Source organism: Lithobates pipiens, unplaced genomic scaffold (assembly GCF_037356315.1).
Source record: "Lithobates pipiens isolate NorthernLeopardFrog02 unplaced genomic scaffold, aLitPip1_a1.2 Scaffold_8, whole genome shotgun sequence".
Taxonomy (NCBI): domain Eukaryota; kingdom Metazoa; phylum Chordata; class Amphibia; order Anura; family Ranidae; genus Lithobates; species Lithobates pipiens.
The window spans coordinates 231,048,121-231,070,751 of NW_027507903.1; the positions used below are offsets into that span (position 1 = coordinate 231,048,121).

Below are 22,631 nucleotides of genomic sequence, written 5' to 3' on the forward strand. Positions count from 1 at the left end.
AATGAGTATACAATCCCTGCAACCAATTTGAGTGGGGTGGGGGCCTAATTAATGAGTATACAATCCCTGCAACCAATTTGAGTGGGGTGGGGGCCTAATTAATGAGTATACAATCCCTGCAACCAATTTGAGTGGGGTGGGGGCCTAATTAATGAGTATACAATCCCTGCAACCAATTTGAGTGGGGTGGGGGCCTAATTAATGAGTATACAATCCCTGCAACCAATTTGAGTGGGGTGGGGGCCTAATTAATGAGTATACAATCTCTGCAACCAATTTGAGTGGGGTGGGGGACTAATTAATGGGTATACAATCCCTATATATATATATATATATATATACACACACACACACACACACACATACACACAAAGGGTGTATACAAAGAGTATACAAAGGGTGGGGGGGGCAGTAAAACAGTACAATGGAGCTGACAATATGAATTAGAGAAAAACAGTCTCGGCTGTGGGTGTATAGGGGCCCAGGATTGCATGCTGGGGACGTTAGTGAAAGCAAATATGCACGTGGGACACAAATAGGTAAAAAGCTCTAAAAAAATGACACAAAAAAAAAAATACCTTAAAAAAAAAGGGTAGAGGAGATAAGGGCAGAGGAGAAACCTGGGGTCTTATAGCCCCCAGATGTCTTCATAAAGAGGATCTGTCATGCTTAATTGCTATCACAAGGGATTTCTCAAATATTAATGATGTAAAGTTCAATGTTTGAATTGCTTCCAAATCTAGGATTTCATCACAAATTAAATTAGATATAAGGATACAGTAGTTTCCACAAATGTGGCTCAAATCTTGGTGAACTGATGGAAAAATGATGGTGTCAAAATGATAGCCTTTTGTATTTCAAGACAAATGTATTTGCAAGTGAGAACTGTAAAATTGTTAGTGATTGATGATTTCAAAATATAGACATATTTTATTTATTGATTTCTTTATTTTTTACACAGGATGAGCTCACCCAGGAGGAGGCTGGGACCAGTGGTATGGAGGAGGAGACCAGCCACACGCAGGAGCTAGCTGGGCACAGCAGGAGTCAGGTCCCTCCCCTCCGCCTAGCCAGCAAAAAGCCCAGGAGGATGACGCAGACAGAGGAGGAGTCATTGGCGCTTATACGCCAAGCCACCCAAGTGCTGAGTAAACCCCCCAATCCTGAGGAGGCCTACGGTACATATTTGGCAAGCAAGTTGCTAGAAATGGAGAAGGCACAGCGCAACTTGTGCGAAGCCATTTTTTTTTACACTATTCAACGGGGTCTGAAGGGTGAGCTAACACCAACCACCAGACTGTACAACGCAGACCCTACTGCTCCTCCTCCTCCTCCTCCTCCTACCACAAGTCCACCACCAGAGGCACAGCCTCCAGCGAAGCGTGGAGGGAAGGCTAGACGGAAGAGTCGGAAGTGACTGCCTGGCTTCAGTCTGCTCTGACAGAAGATGCAGTCTGTTGTAGTACCACAGTCTGGGGACATAGATCTCATCTGCTGCTGTTCCTGGTCTGTGGGATTCTAGGACCATGTTGTGTTCCCTATTTTCATGTTACACAGGTTCTGAATTTTGGTGGCCACTCACTTGATGTGTGCCTGGGGGACAAAAGGCTTCACAAACTTAAAAATTGTCTCCAGTGTTGCCTCCCTCTTGATTTTGTTTTGTACAGACGAAAAATAAATATTTATTATTTCCAAAAATATTGTATTTTTATTTTTTTTTTGTTATTTTAGCTTAAAAAAACTGAGTTTATTTGTGAGTAGGCAGGTACATTTCAAAAGACTCTGGGGGTTATTTACAAAACACACGTTCATGTTAATATAAATATGCTAACTTCAAGTGCAATTTTTAAAGCACTGCAAGTGCACTTGGAAGTGCAGTCGCTGTAAATTTGAGGCTTAACATTTGAAATGAGGGGAAGCTCTGCTGATTTTGAACATTCAATCATGTGTAAGCTAAAATGCTGGTTTGGGTATCTATCTATCTATCTATCTATCTATCTATCTATCTATCTATCTATCTATCTATCTATCTATCTCTACTTACATAGTCCTGCTTGGCCAAAAAAAACGCAAGTTCATCTTGTTTAAACCCCCCCCCCCCCCCCCACACACACAAAAAAAAAAAAATTTTAAACTGACAATAGTAGTTCCAAAAATATATAGTAATAGATAAATAAAAAAAAAAAAATTGATATATATATATATATATATATATATATATATATATATATATTTTTTTTTTTTTTTAACTATTTTTCTCAAATTGGAATATTAATCATAGGATGAGGATGAATAAAAACATTTGGGATAACTCTGTGTGAATATAAGCAGCAAAGCTACTTCACTTTTCTTGCATTATGAAGAAGAAAAGAATGGGCTATATTAAAAAAACACAAAATTAGCAGCATGACGAATATGCTAGCTTCAATACGAACACTAGTTTTACAAGACCGAGCGCTTCCGCCCTGTAAATCCTTTCTGGGCACGCGTCATACTTAGTCCGTCCGACTAGCCTACTGACGAGCGGATTGTCCGCTGAAACCAAAGTCTGACGGACAGTATTACGGAATTTCCGAAATACTTAGTCCGCCAGACTGCACGCTGAAAAAGTCCACTGAAGCCCACACACGAGCGGACTGTCCGCTGAAATGTGTTTCGACGGACTAAGTTGGCCAGACCATCCGCCCGTGTGTGCGGGGCTTTAGGAATAACTCTCTTAAATATGTTCAAACCAGAGTCTAGCAGACATCCCGGGTATGATAAAGTTTATAATATAATAAAGAATAATAAAAAATATTCAATAATGTAATCAAATCTTAAAACACTGAAAAAGGGACACTTTCTGGTTGCAATGGACAATCTCCAAATTCCAGGCAGAAAAAAACAGTATTTATAATATAAAAGTGCATGCAGGGCACTGCACAGACCACTAGGGACAAAGGGGTGTGTAATTTTGTAATACAGCACTGTAATCTGTAAGATTACAGTGCTGTGTGTGTTTTGTGTACTATTACTTTTTTGAATTTGCCGCCGTTGCGCTGTAACGTCGCAGGGAACGGAGCTCGGCTGCATTCGGCGCTGTGAATCGAGCGGAGGACAGCTCGATCACACAGCGCGGCGGACATTGCTGGATCCAGGGGACAAGGTAAGTAATAATAATAATAATAATAATAAATTTTATTTATAATGCACTTTCCATCAAAAGACCTCAAAGTGCTACATAATTACAATAAAAACAAACAAACCGCTTAATTTACAAAACATTTGCTAAAAAGAAAAGTCTTCAACCCCTTTTTAAAATTTTCAGTAGACTGAGAAACCCTCAGACTATCAGGCAAAGCATTCCACAGACGTGGGGCAGCAGCACAAAAAGCCCTATCTCCCATGGTTTTCAACCTAGTTTTTGAAACCTCTAAACAATTCAAATTAGTTGAGCGAAGGGAACGCGGTAGATTTTGCAATCTAAGAAGTTCCTTAAGATAAGGTGGAGCTTGTCCATGTATGCATTGATGCACAAGAAGAGAGACCTTATACTCAATCCTTGTAGAGACCGGCAGCCAATGAAGAGATTTAAAAATTGGAGTGATATGCTCATGCTTCCGCACTCTCATTAGGATCCTCGCTGCAGAGTTTTGAACGTATTGCAACCTCTGCATGCTCTTTCTCGGAATCCAAATGAGAAGTGCGTTGCAATAATCCAGCCTGGAGGAGACAAAGGCATGAATCAATCTTTCAGCATCGGAAAAAGAAAGGATAGGACGAAGTTTAGAGATATTACGAAGGTGGTAGAAAGAAGTCTTGCATACTTGATTTATATGAGCTTCAAAAGTGAGTTGGGAATCCATTTTTACACCAAGATTAGTGACAACAGACGAAACTGGAATTTTAGAGCCTGAAAAGGCAATACTTGTTATCAGCGATGATTTAATCTGGTGAGATGTTCCAATCATAATAAACTCAGTTTTGGAGCTATTTAGTTGCAAGAAATGTTGTTCCATCCACTCCTTTATCTCCTCCAGACAGGCGGTAAGGACTGATAGGGGTGACTGCACTGAAGGAGTTTCAGCTGCAGCTTTTACATAAAGCTGTGTATCATCAACATAACAATGGAAAGAAATATTATAACGATTTATAATATGGCCCAAGGGAGTAAGATATAGAATAAATAAAATCGGGCCAAGCACTGACCCTTGGGGAACTCCGCAGGTAACCATATGCGGTTTAGATTTAAAATGACGCAATGTAGTTTGTTCAATCCTATCTGTAAGATATGACTCGAACCAACTAAAGGCTAAATTTTTTAGTCCAACATTATCACGAAGACTATCTAAAAGAATGCCATGATCGACAGTGTCGAACGCAGCTGACAAATCCAACATAATAAGTAAAGACGGAGAACCGGCATCAGATGACATAAGAAGATCATTTGTAACCCGAACAAGAGCGGTCTCCGTACTATGAGCAAAACGAAAGCCTGATTGAAATTTTTCAAAAAGGCTGTTATGCTTGAGATGATCCTGAAGATGACTTGCAACTGCTTTCTCAAGTACCTTAGATAAAAAGGGAAGATTAGAAATAGGCCTATAATTAGAAAGGACTTCCGGATCAAAAGTGGATTTTTTAAGCAGTGGTCTAATAACAGCACTTTTTAAAATGGAAGGAACATGGCCAGTTCGAAAAGAGTAATTAACAACAGCAGTAATCAATGGACTTAAAACTAAAACATACGTTTTTACCAGTGGAGTTGGAAAAGGATCCAAGGAACAGGTTGTGGGCTTCATTCGCTTAACAATACCCTGTACCTCTTCCAATGACACCTCTGGTAAATGATCCATTTGTCGGGGCACAAAACAGTTTAAATGGACAGTTTGAGCCAAAGGACCAGACAGAGAGGAACGGATATGATCAATCTTGGATCTAAAAAAAATCCATAAATTCATTACACCGCTCTTCCGAAATAGCAGTAGTCGATGGCGAATTTGGCTTAAGCAATTGATTTATAGTTGAAAAGAGCTGCTTAGAATTTCCTGAACTATTTTGTATAACTTTAGAATAGAACTGCGACCTAGCCTCCTTAAGGGACTGTGCATATAGATGTTGATGCTCCCGGTAAATTTGTTTATGGACAGTGAGGCCAGAGGCTCGAAAACGCCGTTCAAGAACCCGTCCCACTGCCTTCATCTTACGAAGCTCATCTGTATACCACGGGGCTGAGTGAGTAAAAGTAACAGCTCTCGATTTAAGTGGGGCATAAAAGTCCAACAGACTGCTAAGCTGGCTATTATAATAAGCCACCGCATCATCAACAGAGCAAAATTGTGTAGATAGATGCTGAAAATCCATTGCCAAAAGTTCAGGATTTATATTTTTTAAGTTTCTAAAACAAATGTCCCGCTTGGGCTTATAACAACTGGATGATGATATCAAATCCATTGAAATAGCCATATGGTCTGACACACCTAGGTCATACACCTGCAAATTAGTCAAAGGAGCAAAATTCGTAATGACCAGATCCAAGGTATGCCCCCTAGTATGTGTGGGGACATCAACGAGTTGTTTTAAATTAAAACAATCCAGCAGCTGAAGAAATTCCGCTGCGGGATGGCACGAAGGGGTATCAACATGAATATTTAAATCTCCTAAAATAATAACATTTACATTTGATATACAAAAGGTTGTTAAAAGATTTGACAACTCAGCAGTAAATGATGAGCTAATTTTCGGTGGCCTATAAACAAGAATGAACAACACAGGGAAAGGAATTTTACATTTAAAAGCAAGACATTCAAATGACACTAAATCTGGTACTAATTGCAAAGATAGCTCCAAATGGCTGCGGTAGATAACTAGCAGGCCCCCACCTCGCCCTGTGCTATGGGCTATTTAAAGATAACTATACCCTTTAGGACAGCTCTCGTTTAAAGAAGAAAAAATATTTGGCTGATGCCAAGTCTCTGTAACGAACATAAAATCCAAACATTTATCCAGAATATGATCATGAATAAAACACGATTTGTTTGTGATAGATTGTGCATTTAAAAGTTCAATTTTGCTACTTGAAAACGCAGCACATCTTCGCACCGGTCGCAACAGACTAAAATCCACCCCACGTTTCTCCTTCAACTCAGCAAGCGATGTTGCCATAGAAATGTTTAAACCACATAACTGATGATCACCAGCGCGCCGCTGACGCATGCATGAAGTAACAGTTCGTATTGCTGACCAAAGAGTCGGGATGGTATGATTAGTCTGTGAACAAACAAACTTTCGCCGAGAGCTTCTATGGATATAACGTGGGCGGCGGAGTAGTCACAGCTGTTTAATCACCGCAATACATGGTGGAGCCAAAAAACTGGTATAATTCATCAGCTGTTTAACTGAATAACTCAGACGTAATAATGGTACCAATGGCAGCATTTTAAAAGCACAAAATAAATATCCGTAGCACTAAAGTGCAATGCACGAAATGTCTATGAAGAAATACAAATAAAATACAATCAGGGTTATATTAATCTATACCCTGGATAGCTACCACATAGTGCAGGAGTTCATTTTAGGCCAAATACACTGTAGTCCTTCCAGAATTGCACTGTTCCCAGTTTATGTGAAAAATTGCAAAATACAGTAAGGAAAATGCAGAATTTAAAAAAAAATATAATCCAAGTCCCCGCACCTGCTTACCAGCTTCCAAGTTCAAACAAGAGCAACAAAACTGTGTAGCCTAAGGGAGAGGACCTGCTCAGCCATTCAAACACTCTGCTACTCAGTTTCTCTGCCAGTGATAGTATTCAGCTGTTCCTCGTCACTCCATTTTCCTTCCACATCTCCAGATAGCTGATTTCAGCCGCTCGGCTGTTTGAATAATCGGCCGCTCGGCTCTTTGAATACTCGGCCGTTCGGCTGCCCGCCTGATCAATGGCTCTGGAATCGACTGGCCGGCCGCTCAGCTGGCAACAGATGTCATAGGGCTCCTCCTTCCTCGTCCTCCCCTCGTCCCCTCCTCGTCTCCAGCCCGACACAGGACACACAAGTGGAACACACAAGCGCTGGCTGGAACCCGCCCACCAAAGCGGAGAAACAACAGGGAGCGGAGAAGCGGCGAACAAGCAACAGGCCACGCCAGCGTCCTCTCAATCTCAATCAAGTAAGTCTCACTGTGTCCTCCCCTGCATCCAGCGAAGCGTTCCAGTGTCTGGCTCGGGGTTACCGCTCCTATCAGTAAATTCCTAACCCGAGCCAGACTCGGGATTACTGCTAGGGGGGTTAATAGATTAATGAATGATCTTATGCAAATAAGTCTCAACATGACCTCTTAGGCTGGGTTCACACCGGAGCGATGCGGGAACGCCGCGAATCCGCAGCGTTTTCCCGCATCGCATGCCTCCCGCCGGCAGTTCACACTGCCCTATGCGGACTGCTGGGAGTGTCAGTGAAATGTTAATGACACCCCCAGATCAGTCCGCAGATCGCAGTGCGATCTGCAAACTCGGACAGGACAGGAATCGGATCACATGGTGTGAACACCCATGTGATCCGATTCTGCTGCGGGCCAAAAAAAGGGTCCCGTGCGAGTTTGCGGCGGGTGCGATGAGAATTCAGCCATACTATCTGTATGGCTGAACTCGCATCGCACAGAGATCGGATGTGATTTGCACTGCAGTGCGGTGCGAATCACATCCGGTTCTCGCTGCCGCAGCAGTGTGAACCCAGCCTTAATGCATTGACTAAATACATAAGGGTTGATTTACTGAAGGCAGATAGATGTACTTTAGAAAGTGCAGTAGCAGCCTGCAAGTGCAGTTGCGCTAGAGCTTAGTAAATAAATGAAATCTTCACTTTGCAAAGACTAACCAATCACACGCAAGAAAAAAAACAGCATTTTTGCTTGCACATGATTGGATGATAAAAGTCAGCAGAACTTCTGCTTATTTACTAAGCTCTGGAGTAACTGCACTTTCCACAGTGCACAATCTATTTGCCTTTAGTAAATAAACCCCAGTAACAGTTACATTGATTTCAATGTTAGAGAAAGTCATAGCCAACATAACCCAGCAATACACAGGTAATGATGACTGTTATGGCTTTACAGTCTAAATTGTATTTAATAAGTAAAATAATTACTGTTGGCTTAAGAAGGGAGGTCACTTGAGATGTAATGCTTTTGGGGCAACTGAATAGCCCCTTCCCCATTGGAAGATCCTTAAAAATATATAGAAAACATTTTTGGTAACTAAAATGTGCTCAAAGAAAGCATTATTCTGCTGAACATCACGGTATCAGTGAATTATTTGGATTGCGGAGATGTTGAGTAGAACTGATAATCTTAGGTAGATGAATGCAGCAGAACTTTTAATTCCATGCTTACATAAAATTTTCCAATGCTGCCATGCTGACCTTGGAGCTTAAATTGTCAGATAATAAGTACCAATGGGTGATTGCAGTGTACTATCTGTGTTTTGCACATAATTAACATCACACTATGTGGTTCAGATTTGGCTGACAATTTGTATAGGTCTTTCGCAAAGTCTTATCAGCTACCTGGTAATTTGCATATCATTACCCTCACTAATCCTTCATTTGAGTTATGCTTGGATTAAAAACTCTAATTAACTTTTTTAAAGTGTTATAGTCTGGTTAAAACCTGTTTTATGGATTCTGCATTTTAATAAACTTTCTTATGCATGGCATTTTGCAACAGCAGTTTTTTAATTTTTTTGTAGCATTTACAAATAGGAGAAACTATGCTTACAATTATTATATAGCATTTTCCTATGGTTTAAGCTAGCAACCAGCACAGAAAAGGAGGAATTGAGGCTTTTATATAATCAATCATCAGTCAACAAAGACTGAACAATACAAGGCCAATAAAAACAGCCAATATCCTGATTTTTGTATCAACACATTCATGCATTTTCTGACCTAGTATATAGCAAACACCCTTTATAACTGAAGGTTCTTTTTCACACTAAATTGTTGAAAAGTCTCCTTGCAACCCCATTTTTGTATAAGGTTAGTTCAGCGATCTCCCCCCTGCCAGAACACTCTGATCAGAGCTCTCTGCCATTGGCTGAGAGGACTGATTGGAAGTCAGTCGAATCCTGCTTTTCCAGCATGCACATTCGACAGAAGCCTCTGTCGGACAGACCAATATATATATATGGGCAGAATGTCAGCCGGTGGTATTTTTGTCTCCTGACATTCTGCCTGTGTGTACTGGGCTTAAGATCAGCTTTTACACATGTGTGGCAGAAATTGTTCAGTACATATGTGCAACCATGGGCATATATATCTAAGCCCTTGTACACACGGTCGGACATTCCGACAACAAAATCCGTCGGATTTTGTCCGACGGATTTTGTCCGAAACTTGTGTTGCACACACACGGTCGGACAAAGTTGTCGGAAAACCCGATCGTACGTAATGTGACAACGTTATTTCGTTAGGACGGGACTATGTTCAGGCTAGTAGCCAATAGCTTTGATCTAGGAATTTGATCTGAGCATGCGTGGCACTTTGTCCGATCGGAATTCTCTACACACAATCGGACAAAGTCCGATCGGATCATGTTGTCGGAAAGTTTATAGCCCAGCTCTAAAACTTTGTCCGTCGGATATTCCAACGGAAACAGTCCGATGGAGCCCACACACAGTCGGATTATCCGACAACACAGTCTGATCGGAAATTTTCCATCGGAATGTCCGACCATGTGTACAAGGGCTCAGGTCTAAGGTTTTTAAATGATATCTGCTGTATGACCCCCCTCATAAACCAATGTAAACGTGGGAGGAAGATAATTTTTATGACAAATGGTCCTTTTATTCTATCCTGGCAATCTAGGACTCAGTACATTGTAAGAACAGACTACAATCACAATTTTAGGGATGGAGAATTTCCAATATCACCAAGGGTAATGTATTGTAATGGCATGTAGTGTAATTTGTGAACAGCATTTTTCTTGCTTTATTTTCATTTATCTGCTCCTGAAGTGTCATTTTTTCAGTATTACATTTCTATTCCTCCCCTCGTATGACTTGGCATGTGTCTACTGTCACAAAGACATAACATCTTCCCAGACTGTTGCCTTGAGTTTATGTGAAATCTCCATTAACCTCCCTGGCGGTATGATTATTTCAGGTTTATGATGCTAAAAAGGGGTGCAATTATTTTTCATGGAAATTTGGCGTTTTATATTGTAGGCCTGTAATTCTTAGGAGTAACTCACTTAAATTTGTCCAAACAAGAGTCTAGTAAACATCCCGGGTATGATAAAGGTTGAAAAACGAAATCATAAATTATAATATAATAAACAACTATAAATAATTATAACAAATAATAATATAATAATAATATCAATTATTCAATAATGTAATCAAAATAAAAAACACAGAAATTTGCTCAGTTGCAGAATTGTCGCTGTCATTACTTTCAGTGTTTGATGATGGAGCTCCCTACAAGTCACTATTGCTCAATTCTGCAAGTGATTCTTATTTATTATCACTGTTTTCTAGCTGGTCTAAAACCACTTTTGATGTAAAGGGATGGTTTTGATTGCTATGGACAATCTCCAGTTTCCAGGCAGAAAGAATAGTATTTATAATATAAAACTGCATGCAGGGCACTGGACAGACCACTAGGAACAAAAGGGATGTGAAATAAATTGATACAGTAATGTAATATGTAAGATTACAGTGTACTGTATATGTATTGTGTGTTTTACTTTTTGAATTCGGTGCTGTTCTCTGTCTCCGTGAATCGCAACGCTCGCAGGGAACGGAGCTTGGCTCTGTCATAGATCGAGCGGAGGACAGCTCGCACACAGTGCGGGGAGACATCGCAGGATCCTGGGGACAAGGTAAGTAACCCCTTCCTGGATCCTGCGATGCAATCCCGAGTGTGGCTCAGGGTTACCACTTTTGGTACTAAAAATCCACCCGAGCTACACTCGGGAATACCACCAGGGTGGTTAATAGCTGTAAAATATTGTAATTAGGAATATATTTCATTTAGCTTGTATCTATGCAGGCTGAAAACATATTACCTTCACATATATCTCTGGTAGACCAGACAAGTCGGCACCTAGGCTTGTGTATACAAACAATGGGATCCAAACCTCGCTGTTTTACACATACTCACCTCAAAGGATCCCATGCTGGGATATGCAATGAAGGGAGGCCAACCCGGAATCAATACTTAACTTCCTGGGAACATTCAAGTTAATCTCCTGTTCAGAATAGTCACAAGGATTTGCATTAAAGGGGGCTGACTTAGGCAAAGTATAAGGATTGGAGATGTAGCCAGTCCTTAACCAGCAATAGGGAAACTCACCAATCAGAGCCACGCTTTGCCAACCGATGAGGCATCAGCCTGTAATGATATACACAGACTAGATGGGAGGGAAAGACACTTCATGGAAGTACAGCCATCAGAATGGAACCTTGGTGAAAAGAGTAATTATGGGAAAGGCCTGCACTTTACTTATAACTAAATATGTTTGTAGATTAATGTTTTAAAGAATATACTCTGTATTCCTTCATGTAATTCTCTTATTTTAACCTAATATTTTCTTCCTTGTTGTAGACTATAGATAGTTGGTTTGTGTATTAGATAGACTTTAAACTACTCACCAATAAATGTTGTTATTGTGTTAAAGCTTTCACTCATGGTCAAAGAACTCTCATTTAACCAAAATCATATCTGAGAGATATTAAATCTTCAATATAGTGCACAGGTAACACAGACAAAGTGATAGAGTGTATTTTTGGCCGTTTGTATGCATGTATACATGTAGTAAATATGCTTAACGTTATATTCTGATTTTGGTCTTCCTTTTTATCCCCAAAGCCCCATTTATGAACTTAATGTAATACATCTGACCCATATAGAAACTAGTGCACTTTCATCCTGGGTTTGCCCATGCCTTGAAGTAGCAGTCTGTCTGCATGGTCTTACCTAATACTTGCATGTATTTTTTTTTCTTTTAAACTATCAATACATCCAGGTCCATAACAATAGTCAGACTGGTAATCATGAAGCTGTGGCAAAACCAATGGCATTGAACTGGCAACTATCAACTTAAAATGAAATCTCAGTGTAGACCACAGGCTATAAACCAGTTATGAATCAAACTCTAAGAAAGCACTAAGTCATCAACAACAGCCATTACTGTCAGCAAATTATCCTAGATGAAACTATTTGTAGTAAATCATTATCAAGCACAACAATCATTTTGTTAATGGTATTCACCTGTTTTTCCATACATATAGAGATTCCTGCACAACAGTAAGAGCACATAGGCATCCATACTCATTGATGAATGAGACCAAGAGAACATCAATTAGATGTTATAAATATATGCACAATATTTAACCTCATGTATTTTAATTCCTATTCTAAGTTTTCATTTTGCAGTGGACTAAACATCAAAGCACATACCTTGCCATTAAAGAAAATCAATTTCATGGCCTATGCACTCAGCAATTCCTGATGGAATTTGCCTATATAAATGAATTAAATAAGTGAATAAACACATAACATTGTCTTCAAAAAATACATTTAGAGAAAGCATCTATAATGAATGCACATCTAAATATGGCTTAGACATCAGAGAATTAGAGGGCGTTCATCAACTTCATCAAGAACAGGGGTCATGACCATTATATCTCAGGTGTCTTGGGGCAGAATGCCAACCATCTGCTCTCCAGTTTACTGACATCCAATTTACTTTGCCTTGTTACTAAGTACAGGAGATTAATATTAGAGCGTGTACCTGCACACTTTATTTGCATACAACATGTCATATATCAACTGTTTATGCCAGTTCTATGTTGCATAAAACAAAACTGCATACATCTCTCAAACGAGTGTCTAAATTAGAATGGATTTCATGGCAATGCAGCTGAGCTGTCAATATGATGCTCTTAGACATGATTCCTCCTACACAAGCTTAGACAAAAATGGACATGTGTCAGAACAATATTAAAATGGGCCCCAGGGTATTCTGAGAAAGATGTTTACCGGGGATCTCAGGTAGCTGTACAGTAGATCAGAGTATTAGGTAGATTTCTTTGCAGAAAATATTAGCATTCAGATATGCCAGTACTGTAAATAATGAAGCAAGAGATGACTGCAAACATTGAAAGCTGTACATGAATGCCCAGGAGCAAGCAAACTCTTGTGTAAATAGCAAACATCCTGGCCTTCTGTCAGAAGTAGTGTTTCAATTCAAAAGCTCCTATAATCTGCTGAAACATTTTCTAAAAAAAACCCTGATAATTTATAAGATATAGGCCAAACTGTTTCTTTATGCTATTCTCTCCTGGAAGCCAGAATCACAGAGAGAGTTCTCTCAGTTACTGTAATATAAATCAGCTGGACTTGGAGTGTTTCTTTCATGAAAAAAAAAGCCAGCTTTCATGTTAGCTAGTAGATGCATAGATGTACTCATGAAACAAAATTGCATAGCTCTATTTAGCCTGTCCGTCAGAATGTGGAGTATTTGATATCTGATAATGTGGCTACATAAAAGACCATGTTTAAAATACAACATTGTATCAATTATTCTAACACACTTATCTATTGCTTTTTATCATTTGATTAGTAAAAAAAATAAAAAAAATGGTTGGATGTACATACTACTTGCCTAGGCCAAGTTAATTGTATTTGCAATTTACAGATGACTGTGGCAGATGAGACATCCTTCAAAAAGATTAAAGCAGCTGAATATATATATATATATATATATATGTATGAACTGCCAGAAGGACTTGCATTTCTGTTCACCCACACCTGAAATTTACACATCCCTGCCACACAGCATAATCCTGTCTGGCAGTGGTGAGGACCTGATCTTTCTCTGTTTCAGTTTCATTATCACATCTAGGTCTCCTCCCCACCCCACTCTGAGAGTGGAAAGTGAAAGAAAACAAAACACACTGATGAGCCTAACTCGTTACTCTGCTCTTTTCTATCATCAGCATGCTTCTTGCACTACAACAAATCCTACTGGTTCTCATGCTGCTTCTTCCTGATTCTCTGGTTTATAAGAGGCTGATACCACGTCAAATTAAAGCATAAGTGTTTTTTGCAATAAAGATGCATTTAATAATGTATTAATGATTACAGAGATGCAGTAAAAATTGTGTCTTCTACAGTATATCTGCCTGGAGTTCATCTTTAAAGAACTATAAGAAAAATGAGCTTTCTTTCTGGACAGTTCAATATTTGTTCATCTATGTATACAGTGTATCTGTTATTTATTAACATTTCTTTGGTTGAGGAAACACTTTTTTTTTGTGATTATTGCATTTCTTGGACAGCCAGTATTAATATATATATATATATATATATATATATATATATATATATATATATATATATATATATATATATATATATATATATATATATAGTATAAAATGTAAAGTGCAATGACAGTCTAAAGCAACTAATGGTATGTACAGAATGTTTAGGGCATGCTGGCTTAAAGGAGAAGTAATGTCAACGCTATTTTGGCTCTACTTCTCCTATGGATCACAGGAGTCCAGTTTATTTTGCTAAAGCCTGCTGTCGGCTGATGTCACTCTGCTGGTCCAGGATCAGGAAAGATACCAACTTTACAGTCAGGACCCACCCAGATGCCTTGACCTGCATCTGTCTCAGCCTTTCAGCATGTGGCTAAGAGCCTGCGCTAACCCCTCCCACCCCTTCCACAGCCCAGAGCTCCAGTGAGCACTGGAGGGGCCAAGCAGAAAGCCAGTGACTGACAGTCATGGCTCTTTGCTCAGAGTGGAGGGTGAGAACTGAGCAACTGATCCCAACTGAGCTGGCGGGGCACAGCTGCAGCTGGGGTCTGTGCTTCAACAAGCTACGATTTCCTATTCCTCAACTTCCCATTTAATATACCTACACAGAGCACCTTTTTTTTTACTTAAACTACTCATTGATGTAAGATTTAACATACATGGTAGCCATACTAAGTGTACAAATCTTTGAATACTAACTGATTATTTTTTGCTGGTTTTATTTTACAACAAAGGCCAATAAAGGCAAAAAATATGTATGGTAATTTGCATGCTAATGTTAAGCATTTAAAAGTATTCCCTGGAGCAGAATTATTTTACCAGCAGATGGGAAAGCATATTTTTGCAGTTGTTATTTCAGAAGCAGTTTGAAAAAGCATTTAAACTGAATGTATAAAATCTTGTTATAATGCACATATAGGTTATTTATAGATAATTCTCACTTATAAATTTATATATATTTAGCAAACAATCCTAATTTCCCATCCAGCTAGGAAAGTTTAGATATGGCACAGTTCATCTCAGATGAAAATGTTCACAACGCATTGCTATTTACTACTGTATATTAGTTTGGTGGTAATTATAACAATATAGTTTTTCCTTTTATTTAAGTACATGCCATGGATTCTATCTATTAGCAAGGTTGACTGTCCTATTACCATGTTTTATCTTGTCTTCTACACAAATTATGAAATTAATTTCCTGAGAGATGCTAGAAAATTGTGGCAGTGTAGTGTATCAAGTTTGTTGTGTGCTGTTCATTAGGATATTGGTTCTAAGTAGATATGCATGGCAATATTTGGATTTTCCAACAATGCCTAGGGTAGTGACAAATTCAATATGCATTGTTAGGACTCAGAAAGTCTGGAGCTGCTAATGAGTTGATAATTTGCTTTTAAACAACAGAATAATGCTATCTATAGTAACGTTTACTGTACTGCTCATGTAGTCAACTTTTGCAGACAAAGGGCACTGGTTCTTACTGGTCTGTGCTGCACTCCGGGATTGGAAATCCAAGTAGAAAACTTTATTACAGTAAAATCCACCAAACACAGGCACAGGAGCTGGGAACAAATGTTAACACACTGCTGGGCGTTGGATACCTACATGGAATGGTGAATCTATACATTGGTTCTTACTGGTCCTTTGTTTAACTTGTGTTCCATATTTTTTTCTCATACCAGAAATACATTTTTAGTCTAATCCGATCAAACAATGAACAGGGTAGTTTTAAATACTACAAACATAGAAAGCTGCAGCAGATATTAATTTGGAACACTGTTTTGCAGTAACTGAAGGATGAGTGTACCCCACTTGCCACTTCTAACAATTTCAAAGCCATGTACAGTACATATGCTCAGATTCCTAATGAGATGGGAATCATTTCTCAAGATCAGCTTATTCCTAAGTGCATGCACTTCACAAGGAACTATTGACTGGAACACATCATGTGAAAGATTTTCAATTTAGAAAGATTTTAGGTCTAGATGTGCTCTGTGCCGCAAACAACATATACATGAAGCATTGTCTTCTTTCAGAGTCTAACATGTACCTTCACATCTTTAATTAAACCATTGTTGTATAGTAAATATAGTGATAGTTAAAAAAATATGCTTAAAACAGCTACTCATGTTAAAGAATCTTAGTCATGTTATTATTATAGTATGTTAGTGATGTTAGTGCCATTAGATATACTAATGAAATGCTATTACAGTTTATTGCAGTAATAGGCTTATTTTATTTCATCTCTGATATGAATACTTAAAGCAATCCTACAGACTAATGCCCCATACACATGGTTGGATTTTCCGACAGAAAATACATCATGTTGTCAAAAAATCCGATCGTGTGTGGGCTCCATCTGAATTTTTCCGTCGGATTTTCCAACGCACAAAGTTTGAGAGCAGGATCTAAACTTTTCCAACAACAAAATCCAATCGTTTAAATTCCGATCATGTGTAGACAATTCCGATGGACAAAGTGCCACGCATGCTCAGAATAAACTAAGAGATGAAAGCTATTGGCCTCTTGATAGTCCCATCGTATGTGTTATAAGTCACCATGTTCTGAATGATCGGATTTACCGACAACTTTGTGCGACCATGTGTATGCAAGACAAGTTTGGGCCAACATCCGTCGGAAAAAATCAGACGAATTTTGTTGTCGGAATGTCCGACCGTATGTATGGGGCATAAAGGTAAAAAATGTACAGTCACAGGAGAAACCACAATATTACCAAATGCACATAGATTATATAAAACAAAAATAAGATTGTGAAGTTAAATATAAGGACATTAGATCTTCCTGGCTAGAAGTTGCCTAGATCTCCCAGATGCATCCTGGGAGATTGATATCATCTGACTTCCACACCCTAATCTGTCCAGTCATAGAGACTTTAATTTATTTATTTTTTAAGTAAAGAGTGTGGTATGTCATATTGCAATACTCCTCCAATATACCATTAATCAATGCAGCCATTTAAATGCCAAGTGTATGACAAGTGTATTTTTTTTTTAATTTAAAGAGTAACTCCACTTCTGTTGAGAAACCTCTAGGTGATCTATGAACATTGGAAAAAGTGGGGGAAAAACACTGCGCTATAACTGAATGTAAAACAAAAAACAGCTGCCAACACTTAAAACAAACAAAGTTCCACAATCAAAAGGTAAAAAATAGTGTAGCGCTTCTGTAGTAGTGAATGTGATCAACATATACACAAAAAATTCCAAATAAATGGTCACATGAGAAAGTCCATATACATAAAACAAAGTCCAATGGAATGGGTATGAACTTCCGTGATGTAACTGGTACAAGGATGATTAGGCCATTTCAAGGAAAGAGAGGGATCTTGCTAAACAGATATACCCATGTAAAACAGCTTGTCTGTAGACATCAGGGAAGTAAATAAATACTCTTACCAACTGTGTTGGACTCACACGGTCATATGACAGTTGAGTCTGTAAAGCTTGGGGTCCCAATCTAGGGCCAGGGGGTGGATCGATGAGGGTCCGTCAAACTGGTGAGAGAACTCCAACCGACTGTGTGCCAAGCGATGTGTTTCACGGATGGAACAGTTACATCACGGAAGTTCATACCCATTCCATTGGACTTTGTTTTATGTATATGGACTTTCTCATGTGACCATTTATTTGGAATTTTTTGTGTATATGTTGATCACATTCACTACTACAGAAGCGCTACACTATTTTTTACCTTTTGATCTATGAACATTACAAGGATTTTTAACAAACGTTGTTGCAGATTTCTACCTTTTGTTAATCTGAAGAAATCCCTGTGTTTGTCTAGGTCCATGGGGTAAGTGAATCTAATGGACGTGGTTTCATAATTATCAATCAGCTGCTGCACCTGCAGGGCTCTAACGAGAAACATTGCAGGGCCAGCATTTCTTTGATGTTATTTCCTATTGGGAGTGTCTCACTAAAAATTACATTTTTGTTGCAGGAGATGCCTGAAATCTGAGTGCAGACTTCTGGGAGAATCAGTGAGCCAATCACACAAGCATGAAATTATGTTTCTGGGAGGGTTTCTGTACACATTCTATGTGCAGAACATATCCAGTTGGTCATATTGCATTGTATTTACAGAAAATTACAGAGCTGCAGATTGAAAAGGAAAGGTAATTTTTAATAAAATTCAATTGCAATGGGGGTTATTTACGAAAGGCAAATCCACTTTGCACTATAAGTGCAAACTAAAAATGCAAAGTGCACTTGATATTGCATTGAAAGTGCACTTGGAAGTGCAGTCACTGTAAATTTGGCCCTACCCTGAAAATAAGACCTACAAGGACTTTAACTAGGGCTTATTTGGGGGGTAGGGCTTATATTGAAGCCATCACCGGCAATCACGCTAGGTCTTATTTTTGGGGAAACAGGGTATGCCTATTGAAGGAGTGATTTGGGCTGCTTGAAATCTACTCAACCTCTTTCACAGTACATTCGCATACTGTATATTAAAGCTATATGTAAAAGTTTTGGAGCATCACTTGTCAGATTGCAAAAAGTTCTAAATTGATAAACTAATGGGTTACCCAATTACAATTTGCGTTATCTGCATTTACTAATGTTTCACAAGCACATGATTTTATACCTAGAGATATTTATTATTTGTTAACAGCACTGATTAATATTTAATGATTGATGGAAAATTTAAAGTTGTAGTGCATTTTGTATTGAAAATATAGCTTTGATAAAGTTTGCCCACTGAATGTACTAAATCAAGAATATTATATTTATTTAAAGGTCTTTTACTTACATAAAATATGATTTGGAGATTTCTAGTGAATTTTCCTTAACTGTAAAATGTGCAGTTCCTATGTGCATGTAAAAAACAGTTGTTCCAACCGCATGAATATTAAAATTAGTTTGGACAAGACAGGAAAAATAAGATATTATAGAAAAAATGAGCTCCTGCACTATTATGAAAAACAAACAAAGGACACGTCTAAATGGATGCTGCACACACCGTATGAGTCAAACGGTCTCATAAAAGCATAAACAATGATAATAAATAATGGTGTTGCGCTCCCAACGTGAATGTGTCAATATATAATATACAGTGATGAATAAATAACCAAAAAATATTACTAAATAATGAACAAATCTCAAATATAAAGTGAATTGTGCTATCCAATTAATAAATAATGTAAAAAAGAGAACAAATCTCAAATATAAAGTGAATCGTGCTATCCAAAACAATTGCTGCTATACTATTGATTGCCCCAATAGAATAAAGTTCTGTTGTGCTAAATCTTCACAATGATTCACGCATGATTAAACACAATAAAAATAAAAATAATGATCACACTTAAAAATCAATAATAATAAAAAATATGAATAAATATACGTGAAGGACAAATCGAATAGTGATATACACATAAAAATCAGAGTCACTCAAGTGAAAATCTATATAAAAAGTGAATCAAGTCCTCCAAACGGCAGTGAAAGAAACATCACACATATGTGACAAACGGTATCCACACAATACTAGTGATTTTCAGATGTTCACCGAACCCGTGAGTGTACTAGGTAATTACCTTACAGCTGTAAGGTGAACAGCATAAATGTAAACTCCTGAAAAGGGAGGGGAGGAGGGGGGGTCCGGTATCTCACTTCTCCTCCTGTCCAGACCACTTCTTAGTTCAAAATAAATATCGAGGGTAGCTTCAAAGAGATGCTCAAAACATAAAAGTGGAGTCTGCCATAGTGTAGTAGTTTGTATAATATAGCAATTTATTTAAAATGCAAACTACTCACAATATTTCCACAATTACTGCACAGTAAACAGCATACGAGCGGCCCGCTCATGTGTGAATGTCACTTCCGGTGTCCGTCTGCTTTCCTACGTGTTACGTCACTGTCACGTGACTTCGACTGGAATAAGCTATGGGCGTCGGAAGTGTCATTATATAGGCCTAAGCTAGCAAATCACCGCCTACTAATTACTGTTTAACGATTATCAGCACATATGGTGCATGGAGGCAAATATTAAAAACACATTAAAATCTTTATAAAATACTAAATTAAAAAACAGGGCAATTAAAAAAGATAAGAAAAAAAAGAAAACTAATCTCCAACAAACAATATGTTGAAACATAGGGAAAAGTCTATGCAAATCACGATTGCGGGCATTTTATTGGAGACCAGTATTGATCTCCAAAGAATGGTCGTAGTGGATCTCTCTGACTCATTAGCATAATGTTAAACTTTTGGACTAGTATAGCATATATACTAATTAATGCCCAAAAAAGGGGGAGGGGAATTCCTCTGCTAGTGTAACCAATACGTCAATGGGCACCTATCACCTACATAATCAAATGTATACTCCAACCATAGCTATTTTATTGGTTTGGTTATTTATTCATTACTGTATATTATATATTGACACATTCACGTTGGGAGCGCATCACCATTATTTATTATCAGGAAAAATAAGATATTCCTCAAACCCCCTCATCTATTAAAAATAGATTTAACGTTTTAGTTTAGTTTAGCATGTTATGTTGTTTTGGGATTTTCAAGAAAGCTCTACATGGAAGTAAAGGTGTGTTATTATTGTTTTACCATTCTAAAGCTCTAGTGCATGCATTTATGTATGTACTGTATGTATGTATGCACAAATATGCACAAATAATATAATACATTGTGATTCACTGTCTAAAGCACTAACATGAAAATGAAAACCCCAAAAAGTATTATCATTCAGATCTAATTGCAAACAATTAGCTAGATGTAGCTAGGTGTCACATACCAGATAAACCACCAACATCCATCTTCTTAAGGTTCTTTGCTTCCAGAATAACAACTGTGAGCTTGCCAGCCGTGGGTACATAGCGGAGAGAGAAACAGATGTCCCCAAGTTTCTCTTGCTGTAAAACAATCCAACCAGTAAATCAGCCAAAATGTTTGTACTCACGCAATATTTTCAAAAGCTCATCAAGTTATATGTGTAGAATGCAGTTAGTAGTTTGAAACGCTAATTTCTCTAGAAAGTTAAATTATATTATATTAAAATATTTTAAATATATCATAGGTGTTTGAGGATATTTCCTTCTCATGCTATTACTTGCAGTAATAATCCCTAGCCATTTCTAATAAAGATGAATACTCTTTTGCTATAATAAATAAATATGTCTCATATTAAGCTCTGGTGTTCATATATATATATATATATATATATATATATATATATATATATATATATATATATATATATATATATATATATATATATATATATATATATATATATATATATATATATATATATATATATATATGCACACACACACACACATACATATATTTTTTTTTTTAGGTTAAATCAGAAAGGTTGATGGAGATATGGTACAACAATAGAGATAAATACAATGTTGCCCATCATTAAAAGTGGGTAACCAACAATGGGAAACCATTATTTGTGACAGCAGCATTCTATGTCACCTTGTTACTCATTGTTGCAAGGGGTACCCTTCAGTCCAGTACTTGAAAGCATGTTAGACTGGCACCATGTTAACATATTCTTATTGTCAACTCCACTATTCTCAACTACAGAACATCAAAGTTAAAGAATCAATCCTGATTGGGCAAATAAATAGCAGCAGTATGTGATGATATTATTCTTATGCTCAATCTATGCTTGTTGACAGTGCTGTGAAATGCTGCAGGGCTTGACTGGCTCACAGTATTGGCCCTCCTTAAACAAGTTCAGGTACACACACACCTGTTTTATTTTAAATTTGTTTAACTGTTCTTTTGTATACATAACTGGGTAAAATGTCAGTCTTTAATATCAGCCTAGAGTTCAGCTTTAAGTATGACCAATTCAGGAGATGTAAGTAGCTAAACAGAGGGACAGTATTAGTCAGGGCTATTCCTTTCATATTACAAATAATATATTTTTTCTTCTAGATGCAGAATCACTTTGTCTTCCTGATCTTAACTTTACTTCAGTCAACCCACATAGTCATCAGCTGAAATTTACAAATAGCAATTGAAACAAGGAGCGCAGAATATCTCAGATTATTATTACAACACCAAATAAGAAGATAGAACAGAGATAATTTATATTCCTTTTATACTTAGCAATTAGTCAATCTTAATGGTACAGGTAGGCAAAACTTTCACATTAATAATGCAGCTAGAGGTTATGGTTATTTAAAAAACAGCAGAGTGATCAGAAAGACTTTTTAGTGACTTGCCACATTTTAACAGTTTACTTTCTTTCATATAAATGTGTAGTTGCATGCATCTTAATATGGAACTGTTTTTTTTTTTTTTAATTGCTGTTTGCACCAGGCCCATATGCCCTAGT

General features: G+C 37.8%; 1 protein-coding gene across 6 annotated transcripts in view; it reads right to left on the reverse strand.

The window, feature by feature from the left end:
- SYT1 (synaptotagmin 1) overlaps nt 1–22,631 on the reverse strand; it is an 834,437-nt gene that overhangs the window by 80,851 nt on the left and 730,955 nt on the right. For all 6 annotated transcript variants that reach the window (XM_077473911.1, XM_077473912.1, XM_077473913.1 and 3 more), the window contains one exon: nt 21,069–21,186. In XM_077473911.1, the coding sequence (XP_077330037.1) occupies nt 21,069–21,186 (118 nt within the window). The remainder of the gene's footprint in view (nt 1–21,068; nt 21,187–22,631) is intronic.